The sequence below is a fragment of the Spinacia oleracea genome, chromosome 3, assembly GCF_020520425.1.
Source record: "Spinacia oleracea cultivar Varoflay chromosome 3, BTI_SOV_V1, whole genome shotgun sequence".
Classification (NCBI taxonomy): domain Eukaryota; kingdom Viridiplantae; phylum Streptophyta; class Magnoliopsida; order Caryophyllales; family Amaranthaceae; genus Spinacia; species Spinacia oleracea.
This window is the reverse complement of record NC_079489.1, coordinates 71,259,457-71,271,364: the sequence shown is the minus strand read 5'-3', so window position 1 is coordinate 71,271,364 and position 11,908 is coordinate 71,259,457. Positions and strand designations below refer to the sequence as shown.

The 11,908-nt window shown below is 35.5% G+C and overlaps 1 protein-coding gene across 1 annotated transcript; it reads right to left on the bottom strand.

The window, feature by feature from the left end:
• Positions 1-551: 551 nt before the first annotated feature.
• On the bottom strand, positions 552-11,279 carry LOC110789227 (probable metal-nicotianamine transporter YSL6). Its single transcript, XM_021993874.2, has 7 exons — positions 10,733-11,279; positions 9,450-9,622; positions 8,740-8,837; positions 8,064-8,201; positions 2,399-2,588; positions 1,980-2,109; positions 552-1,676 (listed from the first exon to the last, which is right to left on the bottom strand). Exons 1-7 carry the CDS (start codon positions 11,085-11,087, stop codon positions 733-735), a joined length of 2,028 nt encoding a protein of 675 aa, XP_021849566.1. The 5' UTR covers positions 11,088-11,279; the 3' UTR covers positions 552-732.
• Positions 11,280-11,908: the final 629 nt, after the last annotated feature.

Sequence of the window (11,908 nt, the reverse complement as noted above, 5' to 3'; positions counted from 1 at the left end):
GGAAAATATGCAAGTGAGGTGAACACTAGTAGCATTTATAGGCAGCAAGAACATAACGGCTATATTTTGCTTCCTAGGTTTAAAAACTAGCCGTTAAATTCAAATTCCTGCAATTTGGGTATCTAGTGCAACTTAATTTCAAAATAGGTGTATATTATGCATTAAGTTTATAAAAAGGGGTATACTGTGAATTATAAACACGACTTAACGGAGGACTAACGGAAGGTCAGTTAAGGGGTATTTGGTGCAAACTTGGAAAAAAAATAGGGGTATTTTATGTGAATCGAAACAGGCGAGGGTATTTGGTGCGTTTTTTAAAACCTCGGGGGCATTTCATGAAAAAACCGTTCATTTAATTCACACGAATTATAAGCACTATTTCATTTCTACTGAATCCACTCAATCACTAAGATTTGGATAACGGATTGAAAATATATGCAAATTGATTGCATGAAAGTAGATGAAACTTTTAGTTGACATATAATGATATAAATCTGTAAAAGAAGTTCAACTTCTTGAAGTGAAAATGTATGCAAATTGTTCATGTTCGATTGGCGATAACAAAGGAAGTTGCATTGCATTTCTACGTCTAACGAAACAACCATTTTGAATAATGATTTTGTTCATACATCTTCATCCATCCTAAGATGTACCGTATATGATAGCATAAATAGAACTTTACAAGAAAGTGATTAGCAAATTTACAAACCAGTGTGGAACAGCAGATAAAACTCATGTTCCACTAGAAACAGCAGTTGGGCCGAAGTACATGCAGATTGGAGGGTTAATCCTGAAAATGGAGAGGATAGCAGATGGTATTGTCCATATTCCATCACCACATATTAAACCAGAAGCAACAGCGCCAGCAAAATCCTCAGAACCTTGAAGATCTATCTGCTCCCACACAAACAGAATTACAGTCCCAACGAACATATCGATGGCAAAGTATGCTCCAATGTAGAATGGGACAGCCATAGCCATTGGAACAGGAATAAATTTTGAAACTTTAGTTGGAGTCACATCTTTCAGTAAGTTTATGACAAGTGCAGCAACAAAAAACCCACAAGAAAGACCCAGACAGTACTTAGGTAGCTCTGAGAACCCCTCTACACCTAAAATTGCCATTTCTCTGAATATTACTGCATATGGAGCTTTGTAAGGACCATCTGGTGACCCAATATCAAAAGCAGTCCAATACAACCAGAATGTAAGAGGGGCAAGTATGCAACCCATAGCCGTTCCAATTAACTGACTCACAAACATAGATTTCGCAGAAGAATATGTGAGGTATCCAGTCTTAAAATCTTGCATAAGATCAGCTGCTGTGGAGACGATTGACATCATTACTCCACAAGTTGCTAAACCAGCTATGACCCCACCATTAGATCCAACTATGGAAGCAAACATGAAAAGACCAATTTTACCATAGGTTGAAGCTAAACTCCAATCTGTAAGTCCTGTTCCGTAGGAGTTGCAGAAAGCAAATGCAGGTGCCATTATATATGAGCATAGAACAAGATACCACTTCAGTGGTGGAAATATCAGCGGCATTGTTGCTGTGGATATTGCAGCAAGGCCCACATATCCTGCCCCAGCAAACCAGGTAGGTATTCGGTCTTTCAAGAATATTTCATCTCTTTTCTTTTGTTCAAGAAGCAATTTTGAATCCACTGAGCCTGAAAAATCAAGGATCTCTAGTTAACTCATTTTCTTCTGACTTGTTAAGGAGTTTATGTTGTCCTGTTATTTATTCTGATGAAATACTAAAGATGAAGATTACAAGCAGGCATTATCCAACATTCATGATCTCCCCTGTCTACAACAGGAAGAATAACTATTACTACGGTGATTTTCTCGTCACATTATGACAATTTTTCATTTATTCAATTTAGATAATAAATCAAAAGAATTACATTCCGTTTTCCAGTTCTCATAGTAGGCTCATCAAACACCTTGAAATGCATGAATAGACAACTAACCAGGTAACTCTTGCATGATGGGAAGCGTCTCTTTGCTTCTACTGTTGCTAATCTCCTTTACAGTGATAGCAACGATCTTGATTAAATTGTAGAGACCATCTCCGAGAATGAGGGCTATAGCTATAAAGACCTGAACAAATCAACAAGTATGGGTTTTTCTCTTAGAATTGCAAATGACAATATCTTCAAGAAATTAATTATGATAGTGCCTCACTGACCAGAGCAGAAATTAACATACATATGTAAAGAAGCAAGTAGCATACACCGTTTGATATTTGCATGCGGAAATGAAAAGATAAAACCAAAATAGATATATCAAACAACTGCATTACTACTGGCTTCTACAAGGCTTCCGTAGTAGTTTGAGTCTGTTCTTCAGTAGATTATTGATCTTTAATGACCACGTAGAGTCACAATACCTTGTATCCATAAAGTCCTTTGAAGTCGTTGCTTCCAAGATCAGCTGGATACCAATCTCCGGCATGTTGTGAAACAAAGGGCCAGAGGAAACCCCATGAAATAATTGCACCAAGTAGGACAGAGCAGTTCACTATGTGCGGACAGATAAGCCCACATCCCACATAAGTTGGACTAAAATCAAAGTAAAATCTGCATACATAAAAAAAGCGAAGAGTAAAAAGCATGTCAGAAGCATGGGGAAGTGAAATATTATGAAGTTCTGAATTGCATGAAACAAAATTAGAAATAAAGATTGGTACTTGGGTTGCTAAAAATATCCTATGTGATGGATAAGAAGAAATGTATATTGATAGCATGAAGATTGAAGGGGAAATGGTTGCAGAAAAGTACACATTAGTGCCGATGATTCTTTTTAGTATTAAGGTTCATAACAAGTGAGCAAAGAGGACCAAATAAGTTCAAGTCATATTTAATATTTCAATTCCTCCCATGGAATAGGGACCACACTAGGTGGTGGTTGGTGTTACAGACTATATCTAATCGCCAACCGATGTAGCAAATTTTAACATCCTAGACCAAAGCCAGCGAGGTCTTTGCTTGTGGTGAAACACTATGGTAAAGTGTTAGACCAAGACTCAGGTTTAGGGTCCAACATTCAACTTTATTTGAAGTGCAGTTATACAAATCAACATTTAGCAGGTCTTGGAACATATTAGGTCGGATATCATGCCATAATTTAGCTCGACGAAAAGGAAGTTCAAGGAAGCCACAAAAATATGCTGGTTCATGGATCAAAATAAGGCGGTTAAAAAAGGAAGTTCCCGGTTTCATTTTCATTCTCATAGAGCTGCTTTGCTATTTACTACGAGTGACACTGGCCACATTAACCTGCAGTGAAACAAGCATCCGGTTGTCCAAATCTCAAGGACGAGGTTTGTATAGCTTTAATTGAAAATTTGTAAAAATAATCCAACTTTTACCCGGTCTTTTGCAAATTTGGATTATTCGGGAATAATATAATCTTTAAGGGTGTCTTCCCTTAACAATATGTTACCTAAAACCTAAATAGCAGGTCAAATTTTATTTTTAAGGTCAAGTATGCCATGTGTTGTTTTCTAATTAGTCTAGATCAGGGACGAAGCTACACTGGGGCCCAAGGGGGCCTGGGAATGTTATCTAATATTAACTATAGCAATTATAGGAAAGGAATCAATGTGTGCGGTGGTGGTTTGGAGCTTGAGTTTGGAACCAATTATCTAGTTTCGAATCCCGAGATTAACGGAATTTCATTTTTTTGCAGTTTTTGCTTTCCTTTTCTTCTTTTTCTTCATTTCCTATCGTATTCTATTTGCTGAAATTATTGATTGTCTTACTACCATTTTCTATCTGCCTCTTTTTATTACTTTTTTCCAATTTCCCAATTTTATTTTCAGATATAAGCTTACGAATGAAACTTAAAAATAACAAAAACATCGACCCCCGTCAAGATAAATTCCTGGCTTCGTCCAATGTATAAAAAGGCTCAAGGCGCAACAAGGCGATTTGGAGTTCCCAACGCCTTAGGTGCGCCTCGGTGCGCCTCATTGAAGTGAGACACCCTAATAAAAAGTAAAAAAAAAGTTGAAAAAATGGTGTGTGCCTTGATAAGTGCGCCTTTTTTGCGCCTTTTTGCGCCTTGGTGCGCCTTTTGCGCCTCATCGAAATCGCCTCGCCTAGAAAATAAAAGGCGCTGGCTCCAATCGCCTTGCGCCTCAGAGCCTAGGCGCGTCTTTTTGCCTTTTTATACACTGGCTTCGTCCCTGGTCTAGATTATTTTTAGATTATGTAATGGACTAAATCAAAATGGCTCTTAAAACCTCTTCGCTTCCTTTCCATGAAGTAGAAGATGGTCGTCCCATTGTCGTCTTGTTATCGTTTTTGGGTTAATTGAAAACCTCTTTGCAATGACAGGGGTAAGGTTGCGTACACCCGACCCCCTTACCCCGCTTCTTGCGGGAGCCTCTTTGAGGCAATGGGATAATAATAAAAATAATAATAATTAAAAAAACTCTCTCCTCCCCCTAAAGGACCTCCACCACTTCGTCGCGTCTTCTATTTCTTCTCCCTTTCCACGTCTCTGTCATTCTCTGCTATCGTTCACCTACAACAATCACAACATCATCCTCGAAGCCTTACCACTAATAATAATACACCCTGCTCCACGTCAATCAAATGCCGACATCAATATTAACACCAACAATTATAAAAGCCAACAATTTAAGTATTAACCTCCGCCACACCAATCGCAGGAACCAATCCCAAGCCGAAACTGAGGAAGCAGGATAAGGCTTCAATAAAGAAGTGAATCAGTCCGAAAGGCTTCAATAAAGAAGTGAATCAGTCCGAAATTAGGCGCACCTGGAAACCACCATGTACACGTCCAGGGAAAAAAAGTTGAAAGCTTCTGGGAATCATACCCAACAGCCTAACATCGAAATCGGAATAGCCCATATTCATTCATGAAGTGGTAAAGATATTACATAGTGAACAATCCAAATCCATTTCCAATTACAAATAATTCAAAATCATGGCAAAGGACGTTGAGAACCCAGAAAGCTGTGAAATTCGAAGTTAAAGTCTTAATTAAAAGAATAAACCACCAAAAAAAACAAAGCATATTGTTGATTTCATTGCAACAAACATCGAGGCAATATATTAACCTCACACTTAAACAATAACCACTTTGAATCGACACAAATGAAACAATTTATGAATCTCACACATCAAATTTCATCCACATAACATCATTTCTATTGCAATTAACCAGCAAAAATGTCCAATTTACATGACCAAAAAGTTGGTAATAAGCTAACAACAAGAAGAACAAAACATCAAAAATTATGTAACTTTGACCTCAACAGGAAAAAATGAGAAATACACAGATCAAATTTCTGTTCAATTTTAATAAATCAAGAACAAAATCTCAAAAAACAACAAATTTGTGAATACGGGGGTGAAATTGGAGGAAATAAATCAGGGAATTTGAGTAATATGAAGTGTACCTATATAAATACAACTATGTAATCGAGAAATACAAGAAGTGGCAGCATCAACTTAGAATTCAAAGAAGAATCTGCAAGTTGATGCCAAAGGAGAGAGAATCTGATAATCCTAGAAAGTGCGAGGAGAAAGAAAATGATAGCATGCAAAAGAAAAAGTAAGCACATTTGGAAAGGTGTTTGATAGTATCTATTTCTATTTGTTACTTGAGGTTAATTGTCAATTTTGTTTGAACGTCGAGATAAAAAGAATAAAAATCAAGTAATAGCTAGTAGAGGAGGAGATAAAAACAACAACAACAACAAAGCCTTAGTCCCAAAATGATTTGGGGTCGGCTAACATGAATCGTCGTAGAAGATAGTCTCCTCCTAGCTAGTAGAGGAGGAGATAAAAGAAGAAGAAAAAAAAGGCATTAATGGGGAAGGAGAAGAGAGCATGAAAGAAGGGAGGAGAAAGAAAATGTGCTTACATGAGAGAAATGGAGGAGAGAGCTTCCATGGGAGAAGGGGAGAGATCAGGAGACTTTTTGTTTAAAAAAAAAAAGAAAAATTAAACGAAGTTGAACATGCGTCATGTGTACTCATTATGCCGGCTACCAACATGTAATGAACTGTTTTGGTAAGATAGTAACTAAAGCTTGATTATTCCCGAATTAATCAAAAGTGGTATTGTTTTTACAAGATTGGTTAAAGGTTGGATTATTTTTTATAAAGTTTTCCAGATTAATGGCGTGTTCTCTTCAACTTATAGGACCTTAAATTATCTGAACTTATAGGACCTTATTTAACTTATAAGACCTTATAGGACCTTATTTAACTTATATGACCTTATAGGACCTTATTTAACTTATACGACCTTATAGGACCTTATCTTATTGAACCTTATTAGACTTAATAAAATAATTATTATTTAGTTCTTACATTAATAATTATGCCTTTTATGTTATTATAATAATATCAATTATTAATCAGTAATAATAATTGTTGTATGTCTCACCAAAAAGGTCATCCATTGATTTGTGATGTACACGTAATTTTAAAAGTGGTTATTAATCTTTTCTCTTGCAATTATATTGATAATAATTAATAATAGGACATTAATTAATACTTACATATCATTGATAATTACTAACGTTAATTAGTAACCACATATTATTTTAATATAATAATATAAATATGATTTATTTAATATAACAACTCAAATAATCATAATATTACATAAGTATTTTATTAATTGAAACTATAAGACCTTATTGGAACTTATAAGACCTTATTAGAATTGGACTTTATTAGAACTTAGGACCTTATTGGAACTTATATGACCTTATTTAACTTATAACTTATAAGACCTGAAACTTATTTAAATAAGGTCCTATAAGCGGAAGAAAACAAGGTCTAATTGTCCTTAATCTAGGATATCAATTTAGGAGAACAACGAGCTTCCTTCTTGTTCTTCCTTCTGGCTATTTTCATCACTAAACACAACAGGCACGAAAGACAAACTGTCACTAGATTAATGTAGCAACTATTAGCTCCATTCTTCATTTCTCAATACTTCACATGTGTCACCGTAACAAACTTTGCTGATGCCATATTACTCATAACATCTATATTAAGTCACTTGTACACCTCACTACAGAAAATCTTCAGGGTACACACAACATATTATTGGCAGGGATACACAAACAAGCTCAGCATACTTCAATGTGCTTTTGCAGAATCTCAGACAATTTAATTTAATTCACAGCTTTCTGTGATACAAACAAGAACACCAAATCTATAATATAGAGTACTTGAAAGGAAATCCTTTGATAAAACCAAATTTGTCATGCCCCTTCATGCAAGCCACTTCCCTACATGAATCATTTTCTATACTTCGTATATTTACTGAAACAACGTTACTAAATTCGCTGGTACCCTCCACGAATCTCGAATCGGTTCACCCATACCGAACCAAGGTTCTCCGACGACCCAAATCGCTGGATTGTCGTGCCGAATCCAATACCCAGTTTTACCAATTGAAGGTCAAGGAAGGTGAGAGAAGATAGAACATCTTTGGATTTTGCTTGATCAGGAAATATACATATTGATTGTGATCATCAATTGTTGTCGCCGATTTCCATTTCTTCGATTTTTCTTCATGTGCGTGTCTTGGTGGTGAACTGGTGGACCTAGACTTCATAATTTTTATGTTTCAAGACGGATGTGAAAGGTAAATGCAGGTGGGTTCTTTTTTCTTTCCTTTGTTTTATTAACTGTGTTTTTTTAGTATGAGTATTAAAATAAAATCTTTATAATATCTGATATTTTGAACAATATCTTTAATAAACCCCAAAAAAATAAATTTCAAACCCCTCTCGGCTCTCGCAAACCTAAAATCAGGCAACATGCGAATTGTGAGCCTGTACCCCGTACTGAAGCAATCAAGCGAACAATTCTAAATAATTCTAAATACTTCTTTACATATAGTTCGTTTCTTTACATACACATCAATAATTGCAAGGCCTAACCTAATATGATAGTAAAGCTAGACAAAATTAGATAACATAAACTTTATCAATCATACCAAACCTTATATAATTCCAAGAAAGAAAATTATAAGAAAAAGATGGCCAAAGAAGCTTACGTATTCTTGAATAGTGTTAAGCCAAGAGTCGGAAAGTTATCAAACCCACATGAATCACCAATACCACTGAAAAACCACTTAAAGCAACTCCAGAATAGACTAAAGCTCAAATACTTCCCAAGACACTTCACTTGTTTCCTGCAAACCAAGAAATTATATATTTTAAAAAGAAAGAACCATATGGGGTCAAATATGAGAAGCAGACTTGAATGCCCCCCAGCTCAAATAGCTAAACTAGAAATGTAGAAAGTACAACTTCTCCTTGTGTTCTTGTCTTCTTGAGTAAGTGGCTAGTTGCTACCACACATAGTACAACGCAAAGCCATAACTTATGGTACTCATTGTGTTGTACACTTTACTAATGTTTTGAACAATGAAACAGCATTGTTCAGTCAAACGTGGTTTTAAGGATCTAGCCACACATAGATTGGTTACTTAAAATGCTACATGCAAAATACAGTACAAAATTAGTTAAGAAAATATCAAGTACTTCATAAAATTTAATGTGATTGCATGAGTAATATTGAGAAACGTATATTAGCAACCATGGCTAGTACACCTGCATGTTGCCACAACCCTTTGATTGATATAAATGAAACTCTAGATTTAAGAAATAGCTGCACCTATCTGTTTCGCTTCAAACATTGCATAAATATTGTATAAGATTATCACTTACCCTGCAAGCACAGCTCCTGTTGTTGTGTGAAAGCTGTTAATCAACATAGCTGTGGCTGTCCCACTTGGGTATGTAAGCTTATAATCCATCACCATGACCTTGATAACCAAATAAAATACAATTACTATGGAGTAATAGAACAGCAGTTCAAAGACTTTGTAAACCGGTACCCAGTTCCTTACAACCGCAAAGGTTTCTAGATCTGTTAACAGTTTATACTAAGACAGCATTATCCAATGTCCTAAAAGAAGATCCTACCCTAGACGGACTAAGGGAAGTCAAATGTACGCAACCTCTACAATAGCAAGGCGGCAAAGATATTTCAAATTGACCCTGGAAATGGAGACATCTATAACAATTTATACTCCATGTGATGGACAGAGCGAAAATAACAAGTCTTGGATGGAGAATAAGGGGTATGTGACGGAGAGAAAATAGTAAAAAATATTAACTTAGTTTTTCCAATGATTCGAAACAGAAGTGAGAAGAAAATTTTAGCACAACCCAAGAACAAAAGTGTTAACTAAATCAAGGAACAGAGCGGTTAGGAGCAGCAGTGTGATACGGAGTAATTATGCCTTAAGCAACTTATAAAAAGAATCTCATGTTCTCATTAACAAAAGAAATTTCATTGCATAATTCACCCTTCTAAGTGTATCCATGTTTAAGGTCAAACATCCAGCGTATGAATAAGCTGTATACGAACTTACCTTACGAAGTGGGACAAGACTAAAAAGTCCCAAAAAGCTAACGACAAACAAGAAACCCATCATCCACCACAAACCAGGATTTATCACATCTTCTGCTCGATTACCCGGGTAGTCGGGGCCAATAAGATTGTATGTTTTCTCATTCATAGCAATCAAATATGAACCAAAACCGCCTGAGAAAATTCAAATTCAAACTGATCTTAGAAATGAGCATAATCAAGATTTAAAAAGAAAAAGAATGTACTATGGGCAATCTTGATGGAAACAATGAAAATGTCAGATATTCATGTAAATCAAGAGTAATATTCATGTACACCATCGTAATGAACAGTTAACAAGCAGAAAAGGCACATTGTATTGGGAAAAAATAAAATTCCCACCACAGGCAGCTATTCTGAACTGAACACACAGTGATCAGGTCAGAATAACTGGTATTCCCAAATCCAATCACTTGCCAGTTAAATTACAGTACTTATTAAAGGTACTAATCGAGTCGGATTTCCAGCTTCTTGGACTCGTTTGAACTAGATTGTGATCCGTTTTAGATGATACTCCTGTTTTATTTTCAAGTAAGTCAATTGATTTTATGGATTGGACTCAAGTAAGAATAATATGTGATCTAAAACTAAGTTGAACTTTGTTTCAGGACGAAGGGATTAAGCAATAGAGCCTCATAGTTTGTGGGAAGTTCACAGTTCCCAGAATATTCCAATTTATCCCATGTAGATAAGAAAGAGAAAATTCAATATCAATGTTTATTTCTTATCCTTATAGACCCATTAGCTCAATTCAACATTCAAGGAGAACATCAGCACCAGGTAGGTTACCCAAGTTTTTAAGCACTTAATTGTAATTGGATTTTCATTCACACATAATAATGCCTTCATTCTACTCACACCAAGAAAGTCAAACATACCTAAGTTCCCAACAATGGAAAATCAATCGAATACAATAACCCATTTTTAGCCCTAGTGCTAATAGTCGTACATTGAACAACATGGGTTGTAGTATATAATCAATCTGCCTGTCAATCTAAATTCAACATCAAAGTTCATAAGTGTTGGCAACTAACCCATCATCATCAACAACATCATCATATAACCCAATAATGCAAACAAAATTAGTTAATTAATTAGCCTCATCAACATTAGTGCTCAAAATCAAATCAAGAACAAAAGTAGCAACAACCAAATTGACCAAAATACAAACTAATCAAGCTAAACATCAAATCAAATAATAAAAAACTACAAGAATAGAAGAAAGTGTAAAGGGAAGAACCTAACCACTAAAGGAAAGGCCATAACAAGCAACAACACAAGTCTGAATGACAGTGTTTTCCTGGCGAGTAAAGGGCTTAACAGAAAACCCAAATTGAGTGAGCAAACTTGTCCAAGATTTGACTAAGAAGAACCCTAACAACCCAGCAGCAACATTCAGAGAAGGGATGATTCCAACTGTCAAATTGAGCTTGTGGGTAATTATGCAAAAAAGGGCACCCAACAATGCACTCACGCCTAAACCCCTCAATGTTATTTGATCTTGCCAATCTGGGATCTTTCCTTCTTCTGAATCCTCTTCTTTGATTTTTCCCTCTGATTCTTCAATCAGTGGCTCTGATATCTCTAACTCTGAACCCATTTTTCAGAATTTTTTTTTTTTTTTTATTGATTATGAATTGGGGAGAAGAAGAATTGAAGACCGATGATGATTATGACAATCTATTGAAGCTAAAAAGGTGGGAGGGATAAAGAGATATGAGATATTGTTGTGGGATTAAAAAATAAAAAAAAAAAAAAAAAAAAAAAAATTGAAAATTTCAAGAAAAGAATTTACGTCACGCCATTGTTATTTTACGGGGACTTTAACATGATCACATGATAGTAACGGCCTGATAGGCGGATAAGGTTGGCAGTGCTGCGGACCTGCGGTGATTAGCATAGGCTCGGTCTGCTGCCAGGCCTCCCACGACCCGGAACCGGAAAAGGGTACGGGTTTAAGCATAGATTTCCGATTCGGCTGGGCCGAGCTTAGAGTTCTCGGACTAAGAGCATATAATTTTAAAGTTATTTTAACTAAGAGCATGTTTGGTATAGCATTTCAAATGCTGGAAATGGAAAATACTTTCTCTGTTTCTTTTAAGCGACATAATTATTTATACACGTTTGTCAATACACGATTTTAAATATTAATATATTTCATTATGGATAAGAAAAAATTATAAAAAATTGATATTTAAAAAGTATTTATTGAGACGAATCTAATAAGATCCCACGGGACTGTGTTTTTTCTTATGTATAAATCACCAAATGGAGTCAAATGAGATTGTGTGAATAGTGTCAAAATCCCAATTGTGTCATGTAAATAAGAACAGAGAAAGTATCTATCTATCTTAATTTTTGATTCAAATGAAGGCAACTCAAAGTAATAAAAACAACAAAATTTTAAAGTCTTAAACCTAC